This window comes from Falco peregrinus, chromosome 1 (genome assembly GCF_023634155.1).
Source record: "Falco peregrinus isolate bFalPer1 chromosome 1, bFalPer1.pri, whole genome shotgun sequence".
NCBI lineage: Eukaryota > Metazoa > Chordata > Aves > Falconiformes > Falconidae > Falco > Falco peregrinus.
The window spans coordinates 46,375,299-46,402,829 of NC_073721.1; the positions used below are offsets into that span (position 1 = coordinate 46,375,299).

At 57.4% G+C, this 27,531-nt stretch overlaps 3 protein-coding genes across 7 annotated transcripts; 2 read left to right on the forward strand and 1 right to left on the reverse strand.

Annotated features, from left to right (window-relative positions):
* LOC101918437 (ectonucleoside triphosphate diphosphohydrolase 8) lies at positions 1-9,326 on the forward strand. The gene is made up of 9 exons (XM_005231368.3): positions 1-208; positions 1,125-1,242; positions 1,761-1,911; positions 2,973-3,132; positions 3,944-4,177; positions 5,599-5,871; positions 6,313-6,423; positions 7,086-7,223; positions 7,450-9,326. Exons 1-9 carry the CDS (start codon positions 35-37, stop codon positions 7,630-7,632), a joined length of 1,542 nt encoding a protein of 513 aa, XP_005231425.2. The 5' UTR covers positions 1-34; the 3' UTR covers positions 7,633-9,326.
* On the reverse strand, positions 4,129-16,777 carry LOC101918258 (ectonucleoside triphosphate diphosphohydrolase 8-like). Of its 3 annotated transcripts, none has more exons than XM_055806277.1 (10): positions 16,388-16,480; positions 15,945-16,082; positions 15,182-15,299; positions 14,357-14,507; positions 13,657-13,816; positions 12,897-13,127; positions 11,043-11,306; positions 10,562-10,672; positions 10,160-10,297; positions 4,129-4,296 (listed from the first exon to the last, which is right to left on the reverse strand). In XM_055806277.1, exons 2-10 carry the CDS (start codon positions 16,068-16,070, stop codon positions 4,129-4,131), a joined length of 1,467 nt encoding a protein of 488 aa, XP_055662252.1. In that variant the 5' UTR covers positions 16,071-16,082; positions 16,388-16,480. The 3 variants fall into 3 exon arrangements, with proteins under 3 accessions (XP_055662252.1, XP_055662263.1, XP_055662268.1); XM_055806288.1 differs by lacking the exon at positions 4,129-4,296 and adding an exon at positions 9,412-9,800 and having other exon boundaries at positions 16,388-16,777; XM_055806293.1 differs by lacking the exons at positions 4,129-4,296; positions 11,043-11,306 and adding an exon at positions 9,412-9,800.
* On the forward strand, positions 15,394-27,429 carry ENTPD8 (ectonucleoside triphosphate diphosphohydrolase 8). 3 transcript variants are annotated; one of them, XM_055806239.1, is made up of 10 exons: positions 15,394-15,695; positions 20,240-20,371; positions 20,805-20,922; positions 21,961-22,111; positions 22,695-22,854; positions 23,384-23,614; positions 25,205-25,468; positions 25,884-25,994; positions 26,150-26,284; positions 26,929-27,429. In XM_055806239.1, exons 2-10 carry the CDS (start codon positions 20,252-20,254, stop codon positions 27,118-27,120), a joined length of 1,482 nt encoding a protein of 493 aa, XP_055662214.1. In that variant the 5' UTR covers positions 15,394-15,695; positions 20,240-20,251; the 3' UTR covers positions 27,121-27,429. The 3 variants fall into 3 exon arrangements, with proteins under 3 accessions (XP_055662214.1, XP_055662209.1, XP_055662218.1); XM_055806234.1 differs by lacking the exon at positions 15,394-15,695 and adding an exon at positions 16,928-17,486; XM_055806243.1 differs by lacking the exon at positions 15,394-15,695 and adding an exon at positions 17,364-17,490.
* The last annotated feature ends 102 nt before the right edge of the window (positions 27,430-27,531 follow it).

Below are 27,531 nucleotides of genomic sequence, written 5' to 3' on the forward strand. Positions count from 1 at the left end.
AGCTCTCACTGACTAGCGTTGTTCCCAGCTGGCCATGTCCAACCACCTTTCTCCTGTGTTTGGGTTTGCAGGAGCCTTCACCACAATGTTCACTAACAAGAAGCACTTCACCAACGCCATCATCGGGGCACTGGTCGCACTTTCCATCATTGCCCTTGTTCTCAGCCTGGTGAAGATTGAAGATGTCACCCTGCCACCCACAGTCAAGGTGAGCCCCAAAGAAGATGCCCGAGGACCACTGCAGAGACAGGCCACCTTGGGCAGGTGCTCAGTGACAACAGCTTACCTCCAGAGTTAGGAGGTGAAGGGGGGTCAGTAGGAACTGCCTCGTATGAGCTGGGTGGGTGTTTTCTTCCCATCCCAAGATGCAGGCAGGAGAAATACAACCTGGCCACACCAGAGTCATTGGGGGAAGCCTCCTCTGAAACTAGCCACCATGCTATGTGCTTGACATGTTTCAAGGAGATTATCTAGCAGATCAGTAGAGCAAAGCCCTGCCCCACTCCCTCTGCCCTCCCAGGGCACCACACCACAGGGCAATACACCTCCATGTGGCTTTTGCTCGTGTCAGTTCCCACCAGCTTGTCCTAAACAGCACAGGCATCGTTGGTCCTCCATGTCCCTCGCTTGCAGCTTGGCATCCCACCCTGGCTGCTGGAAGAGGGTTGACACAGTTTTAGGGGGAGATGGAGGGCTTTACGGGGGAGAGCCACATGGCTGGGTCCTCCTGGAGTGGGGCTGGTGTGCAGCCAAGGGGGTAGCAGAGAGCACTGGAGATGGGAGAGTTGCTGGCCCCAAGGTGGGGCCAGCGTAGACACAAAATGCATGTAACCAAGAAAGAAAATGAAAAAGCATGAGGAAACAATGAAGGAAATGTTTGTGTGAGCTGGCGTTGCTGCACAGACCTCAGGCAAGGGAATGAAGTCCCTCAGTTGCCATGAGAAATGCCCATGCTGAGGCCACACACTGTCACCACTCTGCTCTGCCATGGTACAGATAGCTGTGCCTGAGAGAGATGGGTTTTGGGGCATCCTCTGGCCCCAGCATCCTGGCAGGGACATGATGGGGCAAGGGGAAGGCTGATGCTCCTCCTGCCAGTGTGATGTCTTGGTTTTTCCTTCCAGTATGGGATGGTGTTTGATGCAGGCTCATCCCACACCTCTCTGTTTGTCTATGAGTGGGATTCAGACAAGGAGAACAACACCGGTGTGGTCAGCCAGACCTTGTCCTGTGACATCCAGGGTCAGTATCCCCCTGCCATGGGCTCGGTGCTGCCCTGCATGTTCATCTTGTGTGTGGGATGACCTGGCCCTTCCTCATGTTGGCCTGCTGACACTGGGCAGCTCTGTCCATTGGGATGTCACTGCCAGCACGGTGGGGGGCCCTGGCTACAGGCAGGGTGGTCCTTAACTCCCCACTGGCTACGCTCATGGTTGGAGGGCCCTCAGCACCATGGAGTGCCCACACGCTTGGTGGGACAGAAGCAGCTTGGTGTTGCTCTTGATTTTCATTCCTCCACCTTGGATTGCCCCCAGCTGCCCAGGCTGCTGTCCTGGCTGGGGAAGGTCTCACCCATAATGCTGGGGATGCTGCTGAAAGTGTGGGAGACATGGGGAAGCTGTAGGAAAGGAACATAAGCATGGGCCAGTCAGGTCTCAGGGGACCTTGGAAAAGCATCCTTTATTGCTAAGAGGTGACAGACCACACTGCTCTGTGCCCTCTTGCTCCCACATCCCTGTCCCAGCCTGACTCTCTTCCAGGGCAAGGCATATCAAGCTATGCCAATGATCCCCCAAAAGCCGGTGATTCCCTAAGAGAATGCCTGGATAAAGCCCTGAAGGTTGTTCCTGCTGCAAAACAGAGGGATGTCCCAGCTTATCTCGGAGCAACAGCCGGCATGAGGCTACTGAGGTATTGCTGTGGGATGCGGGAGTAACAGCAGTGACTGAGCTGCAAGCAGCCACACGTGTCCTGCACGGGGCCAGCCTGCCAAGAGCTCCCAGCTCCCACGCTGCCGTAAGCAAGTGACAGGGGGAGAAGCAGGGAGAAGGCAGCCTGGTGGGGACACATGGGTGGCTGAGCTCCCCTGAGCAGTTGGCCCTGGGGCAGAGAGGCTGCTCAGATGTGTCTGTTGGTACCCTGGGACCCCGCACTCCAGGATGGTGCTGCATGCCCAGTTCCAAGCAAGAAATGCTTCTCAGAACTCCTTTTTTTGCTCTTCATTATTCCTTAAACATGAGGGAGTTGAAATGCTGGCAGGGGATGAGACTTCTGCCCAGATGGATGGGTGGGTGGGCAGGCAGTGGGGCAGAGGTAAGAGGCAATGAAGTGCTGTGGGACCTGCCCTTACCCTTCACCAGCCTGTATTAGCTCTCTTCAAATGTCAGCCTTCATTTCACGGTTCTTGGTTTTATGGTTACAGATATCTAACATTATTTCTGTGCCCTGGCAATCAGACCCGTTCCCAGGTCATAGCCTGAAGGTTACTTGCTTCAGAGAGCCAGCACATGCCAGCAGCCCCAGGACATCTTCCCCACTCAGGTCTGAAACCAGGCTGGCACCTTACTGAAAGACCTACTGGAGCTCAGCAACTAGCCCTGGCTTCGGTGCAGTCAGGGAGTGATGTTGAAACCTGGGGTCGGTAGCACGATGCCCTCTGGCCTCCAGCACCATGGGACACTTAGGTAGGGAAGGGCAGCCTGGCAAACCTCTGTGTGACTGGGATCAAGCTGCACTGGAGGGAAGCAATTGCTGCTGCTCCTGGATTTGTGATGCCAAGTCTGGGCAGCTGGGATTTACGCTGTACAAGCAGCTTTGACAAGTTATGTAGCAGGAAACATAATTTCACACAAACCGCTTGGTGCAAAATACTGGAGTATGAGGAACTGGTAAAGAACCAGACCATTTCCTTGGGTTTCCTGGGTAGTATTGGTGAAACTGCGTGTGTGTCCTGACCTTTGAGCCCTTCTTAGGGAACAGAATAGCTCAGCGGCAGATCAAGTCCTGGCCGAAGTTGCTAAAACCATGCGAGAGTACCCCATGGCTTTCAAAGGGGCTCGAATCCTTACAGGAGAGGAGGAGGGGGCTTATGGCTGGATCACCATCAACTACCTGCTGGACTCCTTCGCTAAGGTGGGAGAAGAATGAAACACCCACTCCTGCTTTGCTAATAGGGTTTTTCTTTTTGCTATAAAGCTTGCTTAGCGCAGAAGGGAAGGTGAACAGCTTTAGAGGATGATGTAGGGGAAGCAGCCAGTTACCCTCTGGCTTGCCTACAGTGTAAGAGGAGGGAGAAATCAGGAATGAGGGTGTCTCTGTTAAGAGCTGAGGGCACATCTCCGCACCACACGGACACCGGGTCTCTTGGGACAACCAGGTCAGCTGTGCAGCCCAGTGGGGACCGTTTGCTCCTGCTGGGCTTTGTCTCTCTGCGGCACTGGGAGACTCCAGTTTTGGTTCAATGTGCCAATCTGAAGGAAGCTGGAACCAAACCTTTTTCCTGCCACCCTCTATCCCAGCTCTGCTGCAGCTCAGAGCGATGCTGTCACTGCCGGGCTCCTGTGCAGGCTGTCGGAGGATTTCTGTCCTTCCCCTTGCACCAGCATCTCTGCAACCTGCTCTTCAGGAAGGGCAGCCCCTCCACACCAGGTCCCCACCAGCACTTTGGGCTGGGGAACCAGTCGCTCAGAGCCACATGAGCTCACAGCACATTGGTGCATCCTGACCATGAGATGGTTCAATCTCTGTTCTTCCTGGCCCTGATAAACAGCCAGGCTGGTTGGGCAGGGAAGGCAGCGGGGCCTTACCTATGGAAATAATTGAACTGAATACCATTGAATTTAGCAACAAAGCACTGTTGACTTCAATGGACTGAGAATTTTGCTCAGGGCAAGTAAGCCCAGCCATGTAATACTCCTGTTCCTCTCCTGTCTCATCTTGGCAGTACTCCCCCAAAGCACACACGTGGGTTCATCCAGAGGCAGCCAGCATTTTTGGGGCACTGGATCTTGGAGGAGCATCCACTCAAATCAGCTTTATGCCCCAAGGTTCCATGATAAACTGGAACGAAGCCTCCAAGTTCACACTGTATGGCTATAACTACAACATCTACACACACAGCTACCTCTGCTATGGGCAGCATGAGATGCTGAAGCGACTGGCAAAGGAATTAATTGTGGTGAGAGGGGAACTGGGGGGGTAATTGGGTACATAAAATAAAACCAGGCAACACTCTTCCAGAGAGGCATCAACAGGAACTGAGAGCAGGCACAGACTCCTTGGAGCATAGGTGGGCAGCTGTGGAGAAGAGCATGGGAAGCATCAGAAGAGGTAGCTTGTTGCAGCACTCTCAAAACTAGCCGGCTGCAACAAGGCTTTTACCACCCCATCCCAGGTCACTTCCATAAACAGTTCCCACACCTGGCCCCAGCACAGCCACCAATGCCCCACAAGGTTTCAAAAGTTCATCTACTGTCAGTGCTGTTTGTTCATCCTCTCAGGCCAGCCCACCCTGCTTCTTGCCTCTGCTGCACCCTTCTCCTTGTCTCTCCTACATCCAGGGCACTCTCTCTGTCCTTCCTCTACTTCTTTCAGGTCTTTCTTCATCTGCTGCTCTTCTTCCATCCCCCTTAGAGCTATTTAACTCCTTAGCAGGAACCAGCCACAGCTGCACATCATCCACACCAGCCAACCCACCGCCCCTGAAGCCAGCCCACAGCTGTACATGATCAATGTTAAGTAGCCTGTCTTCATTCCTCTATAATTCCTCTACAGTTGCAGCTCTGGAGAAATATTCTGGCTGTACACAACTGCCTTGCACAGAGTGTAGGAAAGGCAGTGCCAGGCTCCTCTCAGAGGTGCAAAGTGGCAGGACAAGAGACAGCAGGCACAAGCTGGAACACGTGAGCTTCCAACCAGATGCAGGGCAAAAGTTTTTCCCAATAAGAATGGTCAAATATTGGAATAGGACCCAAAAATGCTGTGGAGTCACTATCCTTGGAGATACTCAGAACTTGACAGGACAAGGCTCCGAGCAACCCGATCTAGTTGGTCAAGCTTTAAGGACAGGGTGGCACAGGGACCCTATAGTTCCTCCCAAACCTCAACTACTCTGTGACTGCACAGGCCTGAGAAAAGTGAACCAGAGATCTTTCTCAGGCCATTTTTTGGAAGGTCAGAGGGAAAGAGGGTCTTCATGGAGCTGCACCTCGCCGGGAGAAGCGGCCTTGGTGATCCAGAAGGGTTGGCTCATGCTGCACAGCCAGGAAGGCAGTGTCCCTAGCTGGGGCTGGAGCTAGAGACAGAGCTAGAGCTGGGGTGGAGAGGGCTTTGCATGCCCCAAACCATGATCCTGGCAAGGGGAGAGACGTGCTGGGTCCCTGAAACTGGTCTGCCCCTGTCAGAGAGGGAGTGAGACAAAGCAGAGCAAGAATTAGTTTTGAGCTCAGGCTGGGATTGCAGCCAGCCAACAAGACCAGGATTCATGAGAAGGAGGGTCTTTCCCTGCGGAGGAGGTGGGAGATGTCTGTGCCCGTGGCTTTGCGGGGAGTGCCAAGAGGGTTTGGAGGAGGCTGCAGCCTGCAATTTTGCTATTCCCAGGAGTCGCCCTCCAGCACGCGAGTCGATCACCCTTGCTACCCCAAAGACTACAATGAAACTCTCTCGCTGTCTTCCTTCTGCACGAGCCCTTGCACAAACCAGAGCGACCCACGCCTGCCCCTGGGTGACAGGAACGTGACCCTGGAGGGCAGGGGCAATGCCAGCAGGTGCCTGGCTGCTCTCAAGAAGCTGTTCAACTTCTCGGCATGTGGCCAGAGCCAGGAATGCACCTTTGACGGCATCTACCAGCCCCTGGTCCGAGGGCAGTTCATTGTAAGGCAAATCCCACCCTCCCACCCCCATGACAGAGCATGTCCCCCTGATGCTGTGATGTCCCTGCATGCTCTGTGGCACTGCCACCTGCTCGCAGGAGAATGGGGGCAAGAACCTCCCAAATTACCACTGCCCCACCAGGGATTGCTGCAGTCTGGTTTTCCAGCCAGCTCTCCAAATGGGACCATGTTAATAAAACAGGTGCTTAGTCAAAAACCAAATTTTCCGTAAAAAAAACCCACAAGCCAGCTTAGCCAGCAGCCTTCAGGCAAAGCTCTGCCTGTGCTCCATGTGCTGCCATAGCCAGCAGGCACCTGGGACTGTACAAGGGGGGACAAACCTGGAGAAGGAAGCCCCCCCACCACTTCAAGGGAGATGGGGCAGCTTTCTGGGGGGTTTCCCCACTGTAGCTCAACAGTGTTTCTGCCGCTTGCCTTTCAGGCCTTCTCTGCTTTTTACTATAACTTCAAGTTTCTCAACCTGACGGAGGGGCAGTCGCTGGCCACTGTCAGGGAGACCATTGAGCAATTCTGCAGAAGAAGCTGGGAAGACGTACGTTCCTCACGATGGGAAGCTGTGTGGAAGCTTCACAAGCAAAGGAGTGCTGGGGTGGGGGAAAAGGAGCAGGGACCCCTTCAGGGCAAGGCTGCCTGGTTGCTGAGTGTGCCCTACACAGCAGAGCCGTCCCTGAGCCATCTGTGGGAGTCAGGACATCCCATGCCCACCCCTGGGGGTTCTCCTTGCCCTTGCCACATTGGAAAAGGGGCAGCTAGGGCAGGTGAAGGCAGCAGAATCTCCCCTCCCACACAGGAGCTGGGGATGGAGGTGGGTCTGTAGCACTGGAAGATGGTGAGGGGAGAGCCAACTGCTGGCACCACTCTGGAGGTGAGTCAAATGGGGATGGATAAGGCCAAGAGATGTGCTAGGACCAGCATGGAGTAGACAGCAGGAACTCCTTGCACAAAAAGATTGAGATGGGAGAATGTGGGGCAGGAGAAGCTCCAGTATATCTCTCTTTCCATGTGGAGGGTAAATCTTCAAGGAGCTGCCCTGTGTGGACAGGTCCAAAATACCTGCCTGGTCTAGAAGTCTTTTTCTGGATGCTGGTGACTTAGGAGCCATTGCTCCACCTGCAGCAGTTGTCAGGGCATTGTCCCTGCACAGAAATTGCCTGCAAATAACTTCCCTTCCTCCCCAAACATATCCCACCCCAGCTGTCTTCTAGCTACCCCCAGGAGAATCCTGAGCGACTGCCTAAATACTGCGCCAATGCCAACTACATCCTCACGCTCCTCCTCGATGCCTACAAGTTCAATGAGACCAGCTGGAAGAACATCTTCTTCCAGATGAAGGTAGGCAGCAAACCAGTCTGTGGGCAGGAAAAGAGCCAGCTTCCAGCGTTTGGGTGCTGTGAGAGCCACGGTCCAGAAAGCCCTGCCTGCCCCACACTCCAGCATGGCACTGGGTGTGGGGCCAGCTGGTGCACCCCATTTGGGCCGTGCAGGAGTAGGTGGCCCTGTGTTGTCATTGTGGCTTTCCTGCAGGGCTAACTCATTGTCCCCTCTTTCCTCGTGGCAGGTGGGGGGCGCTGACATCGGTTGGACACTGGGGTACATGCTGAACCTCACCAACATGATTCCGGTGGAGGCTCTGGTGCGGGTGAAGGGGCACATTCCTTCCCTGTGGGCTGCAGCCATCGCCTTCATCATCCTCACCCTTGCCTTGGGGCTTGCTGCCCTGCTTCTGCTCTTGTGGGTGTAGGAGCCTCGCTGCCTTTCGGAGCCCAGCAGGTGTGCATCAGGGCTGGAGGGCCAGCTGTGCTGGGGTCCCCCGTGCTTCTGCCTGCAGGACTGGCAGCCTGAGGCTGGCTCAGTGATGCTGATGAACATGTTAACCTCTACAGCACCAAAGAACTGAGGTCTGGCCTCCCACGGGATGGGCTCCCAACATGCAGACAGGCACTATGTGAGGTTTTCAGGGGGGGTCCGCTCCTGTGGAGACCTGCTGAGATCAGAGCACGTGCCACAGAAGCCTCAGCCATGCCTCTCTGCCTCCTTACACCACTATGCCTGTTGCACATATTGCCTCCATCCACCAGCTGGCACATGGGGCCATGGAGAGCCAGCTTGGCCATGGAAGAGGTCCCCGAGTGCCAGATGGCTAGTGCACAGCTGCAGGCACTTGGTGACAGGGTGCTGACCATGGTTGCCAACAGCCAGGCAGGTCCTTGCCAGGTTTGTCAGCATGAGGGCATGCAAGGCTCTGCGGTATGCCAGCTGGCTCTCCTGAGGGTTTGTTGTTTGGGCTTACCTGATGGTCTTGGAGACAGAAGGAAAACTGAGCATCCAAAATCAGAAACATGGTCCATGCCTCCCCAGGGGGTCCATCTCATATCTCATCTCATCTCATCTCATCTCATCTCATCTCATCTCATCTTCCTTTCTTTCTGGGACAAAGGGACTGATGTTCCTGGGTGTCTTCCTGGAAACAACATTGTCCCACCAGCAGAAGGCCTGGACACTGTGGGTGTCAGGCTGAGACTCCAGCAGCTGCAAGTTCTGCCCTGACCCTGTGCACACGGCTGAGCTGAGTCCTGCCCATGACTACGCCCTTGCCTTTGCCTTTGGTTCTGATCACTTGTTACCTGCCCTGTGGATGACTCATCTTGTTATTTGCCTGCCAGCAGCAAGATGACCTTTGGTGTCTGCAGAAAGGCAGGTGTCCCACAGCTCTCGTCATCCAAATAAACATTGTAAAGGGCAGCAGATGGGAAAATACCTGCTACTTTGCTCCTGAACGGTTACAATTTTATTGCTTCCGTCTCCAGGTAAGGGCTGGTGATGACGATGGTGCCTCAGGGGAGAGTCAACATTGCTCAGTGCTATGGGAGATGCCGCTGGAGACCCTGAAGTGTCTGCCAGACCTCTGAGAGGAGCTAGCAGGGCACCAGGACAGACCTTTTCCTTCTGAGGCCCAGGGTGTCTCACCTCACTCATCCACTGGCTACCAGTGGGACTCCCCAGAACTGTAAGGGGGTCCCTGGGAGCTGCCCCTAACATGTTCTGGCAGCATTCCCCAATCACCCTGTGCACTGGAAAGGGAGGTTGAGACGTCTGCCAGGCACAGACAGGGGGTGTAGCTGGACTGGAGAGGAACCTTGTGCAGGAAAGTAGGGGGCTGCTGCCATCCCCCACCTCACAGGGCTTCTCAGTCCCATCTATGGGACCAGCTTCCCCCCATAGCCCCAACACCGCTGCCCCCCTGGTGGGTGCTGGCCCTGGGCAATGGAGACCCTCACCCTGGGATGGTGCAGGACACATCTGCCCACATGGGGCATGTGCCGCAGGCTGGAACCAGCCCCGGGCATGAGCCCGTTGCTGCCGGACAGCCCTTCTCCCTGACCTACCGTCTCCAGCTGCCCCACATCACTGTGGTGCCCATGCCCCCAGTGCTGAGCCCCTGCCCCCAATGGCCATGCCTTCCCTCCTATAGCATCTCCAAGCAGCAACAAGCAGAAAGAAAAAACAGACAACACACAGCTACAGGAAGGATTTTTTTAAAGCCTGTGCTAGTTCCAGCTCACCAGGCCAGGGCACAGATGCTCCACATTGCAAGTTCACAGCTCCTGGACACGTGGGCACAATTCCCTGGTCTGCAGCGCCTCACACAAGCACAGCAGCAGGACTAAGTGGCTTTGGCAGCCTCTGGAGCCAGTGCTGCTAGAGCATCTCATAGCCAGAGGGGTTTTTCTGGCAGCATATGACTGTGAGCAGGGAGAAGATGAGGATGAGCATGATGGCCAGTAAAACTGTGGCTGCTGTCCAGTTGCTTCTCTTGAGCCCTGTGACTCTCTGGGGAATCTCTGAGGGAACCATGTTGGTGAGATTGAGCATGTAGCCCAGAGTCCAGCCCACATCTATGTTAGCTACCTGTGCAGACAGAGGAGGAAGAGGGATGTGAAAGGCTGTGAAATACCATGCAAGCTGGAGAACTAAAGAAGACCTTTGCTGTTGCACCCCCAGGTCCTGCTCTGCAGTCACCACATCTGTACATTGGGCTGCAGATACCCCATTAGTGAGACCAGCTGGGGGGGAGTGAGAATGGCCCAGGGCAGATGTCCCAGCAGGTGCCTGTGAGGGTAACTCCAGAGCTGCCCTGGGTGCAGGCAGTGGACCGTGCTGCCTCATTGTCCCCTGCTCCCCCATCCAGGCAGGGCAGGGGCAGGGTGGGCGTGAGCCATTTTGCAGCACAAAGTGTGGAAACTGGGAGCTGCTGGGCACTCTCCTACCTGCCGGACGAAGTGGATGTTAAGCCACGTCGTGTGGTTGAATCTGTAGCCTTGCACAAGGAGGGTGAGGGTGTAGGAGCTGGCTGCGCAGGTGTCACGGAGGTGGTCCCTCTTCTCAGTAGGGAACTCCTTCTGGACCTGCAGAGGTGGAAGAGCAGCGGGGGCTGCCAGCATGGAGCAGGGCTCGGTGCACCCACGCTGCGGGGAAAAGCCTCACGGTGCAGCTGGGAGCAAAGAGCTGCAAGCGCCTGGGCTGGAGGAGCAAGGGGGACCCGGGAGGCTGCAGGCGGCTCTCCCTTCTGTTTCCCTGTCCTGGGGTCTGTGCTGTGGATGAGCCCTCAGCCTGCCCAGCAGCCAGGAGAAACACGGGCAGGGGCTAGCATCGCCTGTGCAGGATCTCACCTTCTCCCAGCTGCTGGTGCAGAATTGCCTGATGGTGGCTTGGACTGAGCTCAGGGACTGCCCTCTAGTGAGGTTCAGAAAGTGAAGGTTGTGATAAAGTCCCGAAAAGGCCTGTGGGTGTTTAAGACCAAAGGTAGCAAGTCAGTGAAACATCCAGGACACTGCCACCCCCCAGCCTCTCCCTCCTGGTGCTCTTCAGGGGTCCCTAAAGCCTCAGCACCGCAGGGTGGTGCCTGCTGACCCTCCGGGAGGGACCTGTGCTCCCCACACCAAAAGAGATCGGTGCAGTGACAACAGAGGTCTGTGTCTGCGTGGCATGCTGGCGAGCACCCTGTGTCTCCGTGCATCGGGCACATCCCAGCTTACAGGGCTGGCACTATTCAGACTTTCCTCTACAGTGGTTTTCCTGAGGCTGTGGCCAGCCTCTGGTGCCCCAGAACCCCACACCCACACCACAGCTGCAGGGACAGAAGCTACTTACAAAGAACTGTCCCCTCACGGGCGGCTGATAAACCCCGTTGAACCCGCACGTCGTGTTGGCCCCACAACTGAAGTTGAAGAGTCTCTGGATGGCGGCGCTGCACGCTGCTGGGTCCCCTGTCCCCGTCACCGTGAGCGTCTGTGCACGGCTGGCTGTGCCTGGTGCATGCACGCAGGGACTGTCGTAGAGGTCTGCCGTGGTGATGTTCTCCTGGTATCCCTTGGGGTAGCAGGGATGCGATATCTGCTGGGCAGGCAGGCTGCCCTGGACAGAGCAGGAGCTGTTAACATCGCCCTGGCACTGAGGATGAGGAGGGAAAGAAGGGAAACAGCCCATAGGCAGCAGCACCTGTTCCCACAGCCAGAGGCAGGACCGCAGCAGGCTGGCTCCACCATCCCGTGGGCTCTCGCCCGCGGGGTGCAGGCACAGAATCGTGGGGACAAGCATGGCATGGCCACGCTGTGGTCACGGATCAGCTGCAGTGGTGGTCGCATGCCCGAGGCCCTGGGGGTTTGCACCCTGTGCTGAGTGGGGACCCGTTTTGTCCCCACTCTTCCTTCGCAGGCGCACCAGGCTCAAGGGAGAGCCAAGGCTGGGAAGCCGTGTAAGCAGGAGCAAAAAGGACACTGCCTTCTCTTTGCAACGTGCCCTGGATGTGGCCTTTTGCCCGTTCCCACCAGCATGAGCCGGCATTGAGCCCTCAGCCCACAACCAAGCTGTGGGCATGAGGGTCCCCTGTGCGACGGCAACACCACCCTTCACGTTCCCGTGCCCAGCACCTACTGCCGCAGACCGGTACGTTCTGATTTCTGCCCATCAAACCAACTTAGCCATTGCCATACTGGTGCTAAAAAGTCTCACTGGGTCTTCCACAACCTCCCAGCAGCCAGCAGGTTCCCTCCTCCAGGGCTGGGTCCTTCCAGTTCCCCCTGTGAGCACGACTGAGCTGACGCAGCCCCTCCATCAGGACAGGGATGGAGACCTGGTGGGCAAGATGTCCCTGGGACGGGGGGCCCCAGGCACCCACCGTCCTGGCCACACCTGTGGTCAGGCACCTGCTTTGGGGTGTCCATCTCCATCTCGGCTCGGTCCTGCCCTCTGTTGTTAAACATACCCCAAAAGCACTATCTAGACCCTAGAAGTGAGGAGAAGCGGGATCCATCCTTTGCATGAGTAAACCGCCCATGGCTTTTGCTGGTCCTGCTGTTGGCCCCACCACTGAGCTGTGCTAGGGTGGTGATGCTACTGCCAGCCCGTGCCTCCCCACGGGGGTGGCCAACCTGCTCCCAAGGGCAGGGCGTGCTCTCTGCCGGCACGGAGAGCTTGTTGCTCCTGGCAGTCACTCTGTTCCCACTGCATCTTGCAGGCTCTGTCCCAGAAAGAACCAAAGATGCCACCCGCCTGCATGCTCCCCGAGCATCTCCGTCTCCCACAGCACTAGAGCGGTGTGCTGTGTCCAAGGTGAGACAGGAGGATGCTGCTTACTGGTGGAGCAGTGTGCAGGAGGTGTGTTGGGAATCCTCTGTCTGGGCAGAAATTGAGGAAGGGCGAGTGAATGGGGACAGAGAAGAACCCAAGGATGCAGCTGGGCTTGGGAAATAATGGAAAATATCATTACGTGTCAGCATCTGGGAAGAAGGGAGCCCTGGCAGGGAGCTACCATCATCTTCCACCCAAATTAGAGAATATTTTGATTCAGTGGATGAAATCTAAGCCTCTCCCAGGTGCTTCAATTCATGAAAGCTCCCAATTCCCTAACAGTTTTTCCAGAGGCCTGCTCAAAATTCCTGGAAGACATTTTATGAGGCAATGGGAAATGGTTGAGCAGATCCTGGTGACCAGTGGCCGTAGTACCTGGTGGAGAGCTGCCAGCAGCATCTTCAAGGCCTGCGTCTGCCCGTAGCAGAGGTAGCTGTGGGTGTAGAGCGAGTAGTTGGTGCCGTACAGCCTGAAGAAGACAGAGGTGTTCTTGTCCTCGATGGTGACGCCAGGCTGGAAGGTTATTTGTGTCGAGGCACCTCCAAGGTCCAGAGCTCCAAGAACTTCAGTGTCCCGTGCGTGTTCCCATTTCTCTGCAAAGGAGAACTGGCCCAATAAGACAGCAAGTGTTAGTCTGAACCGGAGGGAATCACAGTCCCTGTCCCTTCCCTCAAGGTTTTGAGGGCTCAGAGACCCTGAGGGACCTTTCACGTCCTGTCTCCCTGCTTAACCTCTTCCTACCTACATCCTCCTTGACCCACATAAACCTCCATGTAGCACTGGGATCCATCCCCTTGGCCTCTGCACATCAGCTGGGATCCAGAGATTTGAGGAGGGAAAGAGGAGCACTTTCATCTGGGGTCTGATACTGCTGCATCCCTGTGATACCAAAAGTGACCCATATGTAGAGGGAGAGCATAGGGCCAAGCTGAGCTGGACACAGAGACCTTTGATTCTGTTAGTCCCATCAGTGGGACTGAATGTGCAGTTCACAACCACAGGCTACATTCATTTGGGTGACTAGTGCTCTAAAACTAGAATTTTCTCTCCTCTGGGCATGAAGAAAGTTGGCTGTGGCTCAGACAGGTGTATGTACATTGCTGACCCCTCCTCTGCCCATTCCCCGAGCCCACACCTTGACGAGCGTCTCCAGCAGGTAGTTGACGGTGATCCAGCCGAAGGAGCCCTCCTCGTTCCCCGTGAGAACCTGAGCTCCACGGAAGTCCACAGGGTACTCGGCGATGGCCTTGGAGACCTCAGCAAAGACCTGCTCGGCCTTGGTGCTGTTCTGCTCCCTGCCCGGGGAAGGAGGGGACTGTCACGCCGTGCAGGAGGCGATGGCTGGGGAGCTTTTGGAGCAGGCGGACAGCAAGAGGCTGCTGCCTCATGCCAAGGAGCGGGGCTGCTTGGGCACTTGGCACATGCCTGTCCCTCGCTGCCCTGCCTGCGGGCCGCAAGCCACCAGATCCCTCAGCGTCTGCGCTGGGAGACTCCCTGCAAACGCCGCCTGAGCTCTGCCTGAGCGTGCGGGAAGGTTCCTGCAAGGCTGCCAAAGGAGGTTCCTCAGCTCCGGGGCTGCTGCCAGCCTGGTGCTGCCGTGGGCTGGGGGGGTCCCCATGGGCGTGGAGAGGGGCTCTCTTGGACACCCCGTCAGACTGCAGGCGTGGATGCTCTGCCCATCGCCATGGCCTGCCCAGGAAGCAGCCCCCCGTGCCCCAGCCCCCCGTGCCCCAGCCCCCTGTGCCCCAGCCCCCCGTGCCCCAGCCCCCCGTGCCCCAGCCCCCTGCACTGGCTGTGACACAGAAAGGCATGGTGGGGAAGGGGTGGGAGGTTACCTCAGCAGCCGCATGCCCGCTGTGGCCCCCAGGTAGGTGGGGGTCTCCCGCTGCTGCTCCACCGGGATGATCGCCATGGCCTTGTCCAGGCAGGGCTTCAGGCTGGCTCCAGCCCCCGTGGCGTTGTCTGCGTAGCTGGAGATGCCAGGTCCTGCAAGAGGGCACCCCGTGATGGAGTGAGCTCAGTGCCACCCAGGAGGGACAGGGCACCAGGGGACATGTGTTCCATTCCCCAGGCCCAGGGAGCTCTCTGGAATTTCTTGGCAATATCCAGTTGTCCCTGTCACAGCTCAAAAAGCTGCTGTGTTTGGTGCCATACAGACGCCAAATGAAAACTGCTGACATAAAGAGTAGTTAGGAACCACATACAATAAAATCCGCAGAAACACATTATGTTTAGTGACTTCTGCAGATCTTTCAGGAGGCCCCGTGGGAACATGAGGCTGCACGTTATGAAACAGGCTATGAAGAGGCGTTGTGGGAAGAAGAGCCAAGGAAGTGGTTGCATGGGGGGAAGGAGCAAACTCTCCACATCCAGCATCCCAAGCTGTGAGTTGATGCACACACACTGGCTTGCAAGACTGGACTGGCTCTAGATACCGTGCTAACTGGGGGCCAAATTCCTTGCTCACCTCTGGATCACCCAATTACTGTAGGGCTCCCTAAGGTGCAAACTATCCCCCCTAACACTTTGGTTCTCCCACCAGCCCATCTCCCTTCAGCCCAGCACAGGCTGAATGACTCAGATCATTGACAATGCTGTCAGAGTCTGGGACAGCGATCCAGGAGGCTGGGAGAGAGGGACGGGCACGTCCCAGCACTCACCGGACACAGTGCACACCTCCACCTGGGAGATGATGCCGGTGCCATTCGCCTTGTCCGCAGGCCACCGGTAGATGTAGAGAGCTGTGTGCGTGGAACCGGCATCAAACACCAGACCGTACTGGAGGAGACAGAGAGGACACATCTTGGGGCTGCACCAAGTGCCATTGTGGTTTCTGACAGCCTCTGCTCTCACTTCCCTCGCACGAATGCAAGCAGCAGGGGTTTGCACCTCCACTTCCCTCCAGCAGCTCTGCTCCACCTCTAACTGCCCTGATTTAGCCATTCAGGGGAGTTACAGCTCAGAAAGGGGAGACGTGCAGGTCAGCAGGGTCATTTGCAGAGCAGGGAGGCATCCAGTTCAGGCTGCCAAAGCTGCTCCCAGACCTTTGGGAGTAGCAGAGCTCACAAGCCCTGACGATTTTTTTAACAGCCAGCCAGCAGAAAGCAACAGGAGGCACAGATATAAACCCACCCGCTGACATGGACGTCTGAAAAGAGAGAAGAGGTGTCTGAGGTGGGAGACAGAGCAGTCCCAGGAGGAGGGCTGCTCTTCGCTCCCATCCTTAGCAAGGAGCCAGGACTGTGGTTTCGGGAGGGTGGCTGATCTGCCCAGTGCTACCTTGATTAGGTTAAGCCCTGAAAAGCTGGGCTGCTTATGGGAAGACTTGCAAGCAGAGAGGAAGGCAGGGCTGATGGAAGGATGAGAGGTGGAAAGGGGCTGGTGATCATTCCCTAGCTCCCCCAGGTCCCACTGGGCACCTACTTTGTTCCTTGTAGGAAGGGCAGCATCCTTCACCGGGGTCAGGACCAGGAAGAAGACGGCCACCCCCAGCACTGCTAGCACGGCCGCTGAGCTCCAGCCCACTGCCCGGAACAGCCGTGTCTGCATCCCTGCGCCAGGCTGTGGGGATGGGTGGTCTTCGCAAAGGCAGCCCCAACCCACCTGCCCCTGCCCTGTCTCTTCAGCTTTTCCTGGGGTCCCCTTGTCCCAGAAGCTTGGGAACCACGCACTCCCTTAACGACCCCCTGGGACATGGAAGCAGCCAGGTGTGGAGCCCATGAACATGCCCCATGGGACTCAGGACTCAGCCTGGGCATTCGTCTGCCGGCAGCTCCCATCCCGGGAAAAGCCAGGGGCAAAGGCTCCCTCCTGCCTGGCCCCAGGGACAGGGTGGCCACGGTCACGGTGTTCACCCACCCACATACCTGTGCTGGGAGCACCCTCCTTCCTCCAGCGTGGGTGCGCCAGCCCTGCGCAGCTCTGCCTGCGCCCAGCCCAGCAGAGTGACAGAAAGTGAAAGTGAGGCCTGTGCTGGCCTCGGATGTCCGGGGCGGGAGCGTGGTGCTGCCTGCGGCGCAGTGGCGGGAGCAGGGGTGCCCAGTGATGGGAGCAGGGATGGCCAGCGGCGGGAGCAGGGATACCCAGTGATGGGAGCAGGGATGCCCAGCGGCAGGAGCAGGGATGCCTAGCAATGGGAGCAGGGATGCCCAGTGGCGGGAGCAAGGATGCCCAGCCACGGGAGCAGGGATGCCCAGCGATGGGAGCAGGGATGCCCAGTGGCAGGAGCAGGGCAGCACCCCAGCCTGCCTGCACCTCTTCCTGCACCACCCTGGGGCAATGGGACCCTGGCTGTGGAGTCAGATGGATGCCTGGCTGTGGGGATGGGTCCCAAGGGGATGGGTTCCAAGGGGACGGGTCCCATGGGGATGGCTTTATGGACAGGTCCCTGGCCATGGGGACAGGCCTCCACCTGCTAGGTCCCTCCTGTTTCTGTCCTGGACCCCCCTGCCAGCAATGGGGCAGTGTGGGGTAGGGCAGAGCCTGGTGGCAGGCTTGGCTCATGCCTCACCTTGCGGTGTGTTTAGGCAGCAGGGATGTCTGTGGGGCTTCCAGACCTCGGTCGCTGCCTTCATTCCAGGGCCAGCCCGCTCGCTGGCTCCCCGAGGGGCAGAAGGGCAGGCACGGCTCTTCATGAGCATCATGGGGAGCTGCCCCCACACTGAGCCCCTGCTGGGCAGCTCAGGCACCCCCACCACCCCCATGGGTGGAGGTGTCCCAGGCGCTCCTCCAGCAGTGAAGTGGTTAACACGGGCTGCTATTTCAAGTTGGCTCTCCAGCCCCAGCCCCGCTGCCTCCCGGACAAGCTCTCCTGGGCAGGTTCTGGTCCCGGGCCAAGGGGAGGGCCGTACAGGGACTCGGGGCAGCCTTTGTCCCAGGACCGGGGCTCCGCACTCCAGGTACAAGCTGACACAAACGGACACCAGGGCGAGCGTGGCAGTGCTGGGAGCAGCACCACGGAGCAGCGTGGGTGAGCCACAGGCTGGGGAGGGGGCTGGGGGTCCCTGGAGGGAGCTTTGCTCAGCAGGGTGGTGGGGGGCTCAGCCCTGGCTGCGCCCTGGCCAGCAGCGGAGCCGGGTGCTGGGGATACACAGACTCTGTGGGCTGGAGGGGCAGGAGGGAGAGGGCTGGGGCAGCCGCTTGTGGCAGGAGGTGCTCATGGTGCAGGGGGCAAAGGGGCACGGAGGGGACATGGACAGGACACTGTGGGGCATGGAGGGGACATGGACAAGGCATGGAGGACACTGCTGAGCCCCAGTGCTGGTGGGAGAGATGGGAGGCAGGGGACCGCTCTGCCTGGCAAAGATGCTCCCGGTGTGCATTTTCACCATCTTTCTTGTCATCTTAAGAGCCCTTTTGACTTTCAAATCCCAAGTGTGCACAGTGGGGAAGTCTGCTTCCCATGTTCCTGAGCAACAGACAGTTTAGCTCCAGCGGTGCCTCTGAGCCTTTCCTCCGGAATGCTGAGGGCTGGGACGCTGCAAGGTGAGGGACATCCCCTGGGTGTTTGTACAGCGCTTCGGTGTGCCCAGTCACACACAAACAAGTGCCGTGGTGGCCCAAATGCATAGCTGTGAACTTCCCACGCATTGAAACGGATGGGCATTGCTCCTCGAAGCACTGTGCCTCTTCCCTAGCTCTGGAAACATCCCACCACCTTCCCATCCCTGCTGCTGAACTGAACCTGCCACGGATGGTAGTGGGTATCGGTGCTGGTCAGCCCCGAGGTGCTGCTGAAAGGTTGGGCTTTCAATCAGCTTCTCACATGCATCTCGTCTTGTTTTCCACCTGCTGGGCACCCTCCCCATTCCCCGCTCTCCTCCCCAGCCCTGGCTGGCTCTGTGCTGCCTTTGGGTGTTGCCTCCTGCCCGGTCAAAAGGGATATTAGCCCCAACTAGAGCAAGTGGAGCCCGTTTCCCATTTGCTCCTGCATGCAGGACAGTGCAATTTATCAGCGTTTCTTATCCTTCTATTGCACAGAGAATTTTCCAGGATGTGGGCTGGGCTGGGAAATTTTGCCATTTCTGTTACTTGGAGCAGGGGAATCACACCCCAACAACACAGTTACATCTGGGAGAACTCCAGCAGGGCTGGTAGGACTGGAGATGTGACAACATAGGGATTCATCAGCTGCTTCCATATGATCTCTTCTGGCCATAGCCACCATGCAGGGAAGGGCTCCTGGCTGTAGGATAAGGTCTAGATAAGGGTTTCCTGTGGTTCCGTGTCCCATGACATGGGCCAGAAGAACAGCTGCTATCCGTCCTTATACATCTCATGTCACGCAGGATATTGGTTCCCCTAGTTTGTCACCACAGATACTGATTCTGAAACAGGAATCAGCATCTCCTTTGATCTTGCCAAAGGTCTTTCCTCTCCTGTTCAAGCCACTGACCTGGCCTGAAGAAAGGGCAAGGGAATTTTTCTGTGGTTTTATGCACTCACCGGAGGATTGCGTAGCCAAGTGACAACGTCCAGGTGCCACCCCAAAGCACTGGTTGGATTAAACTGCTTCTCTAGGCTGTGTCCAGGGCTCTCGGGACATCCACCACTCGGCTGGAGTCTGGCTTGCAGCCTGACACTGGATGGAGCGCTGCCTGTGCGGCCAGTGGCATGGAGCAGGGTGGTACAGGAGGAGGAGGGAGAGCTGTGCATTTAGAAAAGCACATCTGACCAGCTGTGGGGTGCTGAGCGCATGGACATGGCAGCTGCTGTGTGCTGACACCAGACCCTTTGGCTTTGATTCTCCCCTGCAATTTCTTACTGATGTCTCAGGGCTGATTCTGCTGGAAGCTGAGCTCTGACCAGACAAGTGGGAGGGGCAGGACCTGCTCTGGTTCCCAAGGGCTCCTCTGCACCCCGCTGGCCTCGCCTGCCCGTGCCATGTTATTGCTGCCAGCATGCCAGCCTGGCTACAGGGCTGCGTGTGCCCAGATCAGCAGGAGCTTTCTGCCTCGGCCCGTCTGCCTGCCCTTGGGGCTGCAGGAGAGGCTTGGGGACCACCTGCAGGCAAGGACACTGTCCCTGCATGTCTGCTTATCTGCTGTGGCATCACCAAGAGCTGAGAGCTGGACCAGACAGGAGACATGCCTGCAGATGTTTTTCGTCTGTCTGAAGCAGAGAGGACCTTCTCAGGGACATTCTGGGCCTGTTGGGCAACAGATGTGACCCGATGGTCCCAAATCTTGTGGGATGGGTTTTGCGAGGGTGCAGGTTACAATGGCAGCAGATGGGTGCCAGGGGGATGTGGCTCTGCACCCTGGAGGGGATGGTCATGCTGGGAACCTGCCAGGGCATGGTCCTGCTCCCAGTCTGGGATTCCCACCAGCCACTGCCATGCTTCCCCCAGTGCTGCTGCTGGGAAGGGAGTTGCTGACCTGCCACCCAGCTGGCAGTTTGAGCAGGGCAGAGGGGTGAGGTGAGTCCAGGCTGCGTGCAGAGAGGGGCCTGAAGGGCTGCAGCTGAGAAGGCAGGGCTGAAAAACCCACGCTGAAAATCCCCCAGGGAGGGAATGCTCTGAAGGAGAGGGTGTCCCAGTCCCGAGACTGCCAGGAGCCTCCCATAAGAGCAGCCATGCACCAGAGGATGGCTTCAAGCCCTTGTTAGGGAAGGGGAAAGTCCCATCTTGGCAGGTCCCATATCCATCCATGAGATTTGCATTTCCAAACTGGCCTTGCAAATGCAGAGGTGTGAGCTGGGGGTTGGGGCTGTTCTTGCAGGTTGGAGGAGGAATGGACTACAAACCCAAGGCCGTTGCAGGTCTCCTGGCAGCCACTTGTGTCTTCAGCATCATTGCCCTTATTCTGAGCGTCGTGGATGTGAAGGTTGTGTTTCTGCCTCCCAGCATCAAGGTAGGGCCTATGGGAGGAGTGCAGCTGCCCACTCTCACATGCATGCTGGCTACCCCTTGGTACGGGAGTTTCCCCAGGTTTCAGACAGGCTATGCTGTTTGTCACCATGATGGGGACAAATTCCCACACAGGCTGGCCTGTCAGGTGGCTCTGGCAGAGTTCAGCCACTGTGACTGGCCCTACAGCACACACAGCCTTTTCACAGCAGAGCATCCCCAGCTCCAAGGGCTTGTGGTGGATCCTTGTCCCCAACACAGTTGGTGACTGCAGTGCCACAGGGCTTTCCCTGTCCTGGTGACACTCTTTGTTCAGCCACTTGAGGTTCCCCCGCCCACCCTGAGCTCTGCTGGGTCTCCTGGAGCTCAGCCCGCTCTGCAGCAGGTGAAGGTGGTCTGCACCCTCTGACATGTTGTGCCCTCTCTGTCTCCTCCAGTACGGTCTGGTGTTTGACGCCGGTTCCACGCACACAGCTCTCTACATCTACCGGTGGCCTGCGGACAAGGCGAATGGCACCGGCATCGTCTCCCAGGTGGAGGCATGCACTGTGTCCGGTGAGTGCTGGGACGTGCCCATCCCTCTTCCCTGCCCCTGCTCAGCTGGGGGCTGCTGGGGCTGCTGGCCCTGGTGCTTGCCACGGTGGCTGTCCCACAGTGCCAGGGCGAGTTGGCTGGTTCATGCCAACTGTCATAAACGGCGAATGCACCAAAGGGTATTTATCTATTGGGCGTTTATAAATACCCACAGGGGCATTTATTCCTATTGCAAAGCTGCTGTCGGGCTTTGGCAAAAGGACTGGGCTCTCTGGAGGAAAGGATTAGGCTGAGGAGGGGAGGTAGGGTCAGATAAATGGTGCATGGAGCTGGGCTGGGACTGGCAAAGGCCACCAGGCCAGGGCAGAGGTGCCTGGGCAGGGGGCGAGAGGGCTCAGAGCTCATCTTGACCTCAAATCCAGGCTCTGCAGCAGTGCTGTGGCAGTTACTGGTTAACTGCAAAGGTCTGGCAGAGGGCAAAGTGTAACAGAGAGGGTGCGTGGGCTAATGGCAATAATGGTGTGCAAAGCTGTAGGTAAATAGTGATATTTCCACCCCAGAGCCTGTCGCTACCCACGACAGCACCATGCTGGGTGCTCAGATCCAGTGCCAGTATCTAAAAATAGGATGTCAAACAAGTTGTGTAGAGGGCACCTCTGCACGTGCCTCTGGGCACATGGGCCACCCGGGCAGGACAAAGAGAGCCTGCCTCTTCCCTGGGGAAATAAGGAACTGCTCTGTTTGTCAACCAAGTCCTGTGGGACTGGCTGGCCACGTAGGGGCAGTTTGCCCTCCCTGGGGTGAAGCATGTGCTCAGCATCACAAGACACACACCGCAGCCCTCCCCCTCCATCCAGAGCAGGAGCTTGCTGCCCGCTCCCGCAGCGTGCTGTGCCTGTGGCAGCCAGCCCTGAGCACTGCCCTTCCAGGGACACCCTTGGCAAGGGCACGGCTGGATGGGAAAACCCCCTGGGGACTTTCTGGGTAGATATGTCCCCTGGTGCCCTGTCCCTCCTGGGTGGCACTGAGCTCACTCCATCACGGGGTGCCCTCTTGCAGGACCTGGCATCTCCAGCTACGCAGACAACGCCACGGGGGCTGGAGCCAGCCTGAAGCCCTGCCTGGACAAGGCCATGGCGATCATCCCGGTGGAGCAGCAGCGGGAGACCCCCACCTACCTGGGGGCCACAGCGGGCATGCGGCTGCTGAGGTAACCTCCCACCCCTTCCCCACCATGCCTTTCTGTGTCACAGCCAGTGCAGGGGGCTGGGGCACGGGGGGCTGGGGCACAGGGGGCTGGGGCACGGGGGGCTGGGGCACAGGGGGCTGGGGCACGGGGGCTGGGGCACGGGGGGCTGGGGCACGGGGGCTGGGGCACGGGGGGCTGCTTCCTGGGCAGGCCATGGCGATGGGCAGAGCATCCACGCCTGCAGTCTGACGGGGTGTCCAAGAGAGCCCCTCTCCACGCCCATGGGGACCCCCCCAGCCCACGGCAGCACCAGGCTGGCAGCAGCCCTGGAGCTGAGGAACCTCCTTTGGCAGCCTTGCAGGAACCTTCCCGCACGCTCAGGCAGAGCTCAGGCGGCGTTTGCAGGGAGTCTCCCAGCGCAGACGCTGAGGGATCTGGTGGCTTGCGGCCCGCAGGCAGGGCAGCGAGGGACGGGCATGTGCCAAGTGCCCAAGCAGCCCCGCTCCTTGGCATGAGGCAGCAGCCTCTTGCTGTCCGCCTGCTCCAAAAGCTCCCCAGCCATCGCCTCCTGCACGGCGTGACAGTCCCCTCCTTCCCCGGGCAGGGAGCAGAACAGCACCAAGGCCGAGCAGGTCTTTGCTGAGGTCTCCAAGGCCATCGCCGAGTACCCTGTGGACTTCCGTGGAGCTCAGGTTCTCACGGGGAACGAGGAGGGCTCCTTCGGCTGGATCACCGTCAACTACCTGCTGGAGACGCTCGTCAAGGTGTGGGCTCGGGGAATGGGCAGAGGAGGGGTCAGCAATGTACATACACCTGTCTGAGCCACAGCCAACTTTCTTCATGCCCAGAGGAGAGAAAATTCTAGTTTTAGAGCACTAGTCACCCAAATGAATGTAGCCTGTGGTTGTGAACTGCACATTCAGTCCCACTGATGGGACTAACAGAATCAAAGGTCTCTGTGTCCAGCTCAGCTTGGCCCTATGCTCTCCCTCTACATATGGGTCACTTTTGGTATCACAGGGATGCAGCAGTATCAGACCCCAGATGAAAGTGCTCCTCTTTCCCTCCTCAAATCTCTGGATCCCAGCTGATGTGCAGAGGCCAAGGGGATGGATCCCAGTGCTACATGGAGGTTTATGTGGGTCAAGGAGGATGTAGGTAGGAAGAGGTTAAGCAGGGAGACAGGACGTGAAAGGTCCCTCAGGGTCTCTGAGCCCTCAAAACCTTGAGGGAAGGGACAGGGACTGTGATTCCCTCCGGTTCAGACTAACACTTGCTGTCTTATTGGGCCAGTTCTCCTTTGCAGAGAAATGGGAACACGCACGGGACACTGAAGTTCTTGGAGCTCTGGACCTTGGAGGTGCCTCGACACAAATAACCTTCCAGCCTGGCGTCACCATCGAGGACAAGAACACCTCTGTCTTCTTCAGGCTGTACGGCACCAACTACTCGCTCTACACCCACAGCTACCTCTGCTACGGGCAGACGCAGGCCTTGAAGATGCTGCTGGCAGCTCTCCACCAGGTACTACGGCCACTGGTCACCAGGATCTGCTCAACCATTTCCCATTGCCTCATAAAATGTCTTCCAGGAATTTTGAGCAGGCCTCTGGAAAAACTGTTAGGGAATTGGGAGCTTTCATGAATTGAAGCACCTGGGAGAGGCTTAGATTTCATCCACTGAATCAAAATATTCTCTAATTTGGGTGGAAGATGATGGTAGCTCCCTGCCAGGGCTCCCTTCTTCCCAGATGCTGACACGTAATGATATTTTCCATTATTTCCCAAGCCCAGCTGCATCCTTGGGTTCTTCTCTGTCCCCATTCACTCGCCCTTCCTCAATTTCTGCCCAGACAGAGGATTCCCAACACACCTCCTGCACACTGCTCCACCAGTAAGCAGCATCCTCCTGTCTCACCTTGGACACAGCACACCGCTCTAGTGCTGTGGGAGACGGAGATGCTCGGGGAGCATGCAGGCGGGTGGCATCTTTGGTTCTTTCTGGGACAGAGCCTGCAAGATGCAGTGGGAACAGAGTGACTGCCAGGAGCAACAAGCTCTCCGTGCCGGCAGAGAGCACGCCCTGCCCTTGGGAGCAGGTTGGCCACCCCCGTGGGGAGGCACGGGCTGGCAGTAGCATCACCACCCTAGCACAGCTCAGTGGTGGGGCCAACAGCAGGACCAGCAAAAGCCATGGGCGGTTTACTCATGCAAAGGATGGATCCCGCTTCTCCTCACTTCTAGGGTCTAGATAGTGCTTTTGGGGTATGTTTAACAACAGAGGGCAGGACCGAGCCGAGATGGAGATGGACACCCCAAAGCAGGTGCCTGACCACAGGTGTGGCCAGGACGGTGGGTGCCTGGGGCCCCCCGTCCCAGGGACATCTTGCCCACCAGGTCTCCATCCCTGTCCTGATGGAGGGGCTGCGTCAGCTCAGTCGTGCTCACAGGGGGAACTGGAAGGACCCAGCCCTGGAGGAGGGAACCTGCTGGCTGCTGGGAGGTTGTGGAAGACCCAGTGAGACTTTTTAGCACCAGTATGGCAATGGCTAAGTTGGTTTGATGGGCAGAAATCAGAACGTACCGGTCTGCGGCAGTAGGTGCTGGGCACGGGAACGTGAAGGGTGGTGTTGCCGTCGCACAGGGGACCCTCATGCCCACAGCTTGGTTGTGGGCTGAGGGCTCAATGCCGGCTCATGCTGGTGGGAACGGGCAAAAGGCCACATCCAGGGCACGTTGCAAAGAGAAGGCAGTGTCCTTTTTGCTCCTGCTTACACGGCTTCCCAGCCTTGGCTCTCCCTTGAGCCTGGTGCGCCTGCGAAGGAAGAGTGGGGACAAAACGGGTCCCCACTCAGCACAGGGTGCAAACCCCCAGGGCCTCGGGCATGCGACCACCACTGCAGCTGATCCGTGACCACAGCGTGGCCATGCCATGCTTGTCCCCACGATTCTGTGCCTGCACCCCGCGGGCGAGAGCCCACGGGATGGTGGAGCCAGCCTGCTGCGGTCCTGCCTCTGGCTGTGGGAACAGGTGCTGCTGCCTATGGGCTGTTTCCCTTCTTTCCCTCCTCATCCTCAGTGCCAGGGCGATGTTAACGGCTCCTGCTCTGTCCAGGGCAGCCTGCCTGCCCAGCAGATATCGCATCCCTGCTACCCCAAGGGATACCAGGAGAACATCACCACGGCAGACCTCTACGACAGTCCCTGTGTGCATGCACCAGGCACAGCCAGCCGTGCACAGACGCTCACGGTGACGGGGACAGGGGACCCAGCAGCGTGCAGCGCCGCCATCCAGAGACTCTTCAACTTCAGTTGTGGGGCCAACACGACGTGCGGGTTCAACGGGGTTTATCAGCCGCCCGTGAGGGGACAGTTCTTTGTAAGGAGCCTCCATCCCTGTGACTATGGTGGGGGAGGATGGAGGGTGGGAGTCTCCTCTGCCACTAGTTGTGGGAAGGAGTGGTGAGAGAGGACCTCAGAGTTGATCCCATCTGCAATGAGGACTCTTATCCTATGCTGGGAGGTGGCTTCTGCCTCCTGCGATGTCCCAGCCCTCCCTGAGGGAAACAGGAGAATCTTGTCCCAAGGAGCAAGCTGGAACTAGCTCAGAGTGGAAGCAGCAGCCTCAGGGCTTGTCAACCAGCTCCAAGACTTTTTGGCAGACCATCAAGTGGGTGCTGAGTGCAGAGCCCTAGGAATTAAATAGGACTCCCTCCCCAAGCAAGAGGGGGCTCTGGGTCTTTTTTTCTTGGGTGAGGGAGATGTAGTTTTTACCATTTCCCCTTATTCCCCAGGCCTTTGCTGGGTTCTACCACACCTTCCACTTCCTGAACCTGACCAGCCAGCAATCTCTAAATCATGTCAACTCCACGGTCCAGACCTTTTGCAAGAAGAACTGGTCGGAGGTGAGAGCCCTGTGAAGGGCAGCAAGAAGCCCTGTGATTTTCCTGTCCCAAATCTCTGCCCAGGAAGCACATGTCCTCTGGCTTCCTGGGCTGGGGAGGGTTTCTGAGCATCTCTTTCATTCCCTATTGCATTGTGTCCCCTGATGGCCACACAGCTGGTGGAGACCTTCCCACAGAAGACTGAGTATCTACACAAATACTGCTCCATGGCAATTTACAGTTTGACACTGTTGCTTGATGGCTACAAGTTCAACGAGCACACGTGGAGCAGCATCCACTTCAGCCAGCAGGTAAGCCCCCTGTGGGGCAGCGGGAGCGGGCAGGCAGCTGTGGCCACATCCTTGCCCTGGCCCAAAGACGTGCTCAGGAGCAGCATCCCTGGAGTCCCCAGCACCAGAAATGTGTCCTCATCTCATGGCTGCTACCCAGCAGTCCTAGCAGTGCTTCACTCTTTCTTACCTGCCCCCAAACCTCTGACGCCAGCTTGTTTCTCACTTACTCTGGTGTGAATGCAAGCTAATTTTAAGTGGGTCAGAAAAGTGCAGAGCAGGATTTGGCCACCTTGGTCTCTGCTGTTGGGGCAGAATTGACTGAGATGAGAGGTACTGGTGGCCCCATGACCCATTTGAACCAGAATATGACCAAATCTGAAGGATCACGGGGGAGGAGGAAAGCTCAGATCCAAATTCACATGCAGGTCACAGAGGCAGATCTGGACCAGAGCAGCCATCCACGCCCAGCTGCCCCTTAGCCCTTGGGAAGGAGGGACAGGAAAGCTCTCTGTGTAACTGCTGCTGGCACGATCAGGTTCACCTCAGCCAGGTCCATGTGTGAAATCACAGCTGGGACAGCTCATGGGAGAGGTGCCCATCAGTCCCTTGCACCAAAGCTACCAGTACCGGTTTGGGTGATCTCCTTTGCTCTCTCACCTCAGGCAGCAAACACAGACATCGGATGGACACTGGGCTTCATGCTGAACCTCACCAACATGATCCCCACGGAGGCTCTGGAACCCATCAAGGGGAACCAGCCCAGTCTGTGGGCAGGTGCCATCTCCTTTATTGTGCTGGCCATAGTGGCAGGCCTGGTGGCCATTTTCCTCCAGTGTTTCTGGAAAACGAAGTAGCTCCCAGCCTCCAGACTAGAGGCATCCTGCCCACTAAACCAGGCAGGGAAGTGGTGCTAAGGAAGGTGGAAGCGGGAGAAGAACGAGGGCATTGGACCCATATCCATTGTTCAGCAGGTCTAATTGGGTCATCTCTGTAAAGATGTTGAAGATGACAAAGGCGTCTTGAGCTCTCCAAGTACCTCCAAGAGGAAAAGACTCCATTATCTGGCTGACAAAAGCTGACTGAGAGCTGGTGGCTAGATGAAGCCAGGTAAATTCAAACTGGAAATAAAATCAGTTTTGTTTTTCAAATATGAAAGTCACTAACCAGCCTAGTACAGTTTCCTTAGCAGTTCCAGTCCTGCTGGCTGCTCTCCCAACAGCTGTGGGAGGCAATTGGTGATGGAGAGCAGTGGTGGCCACCTAAAC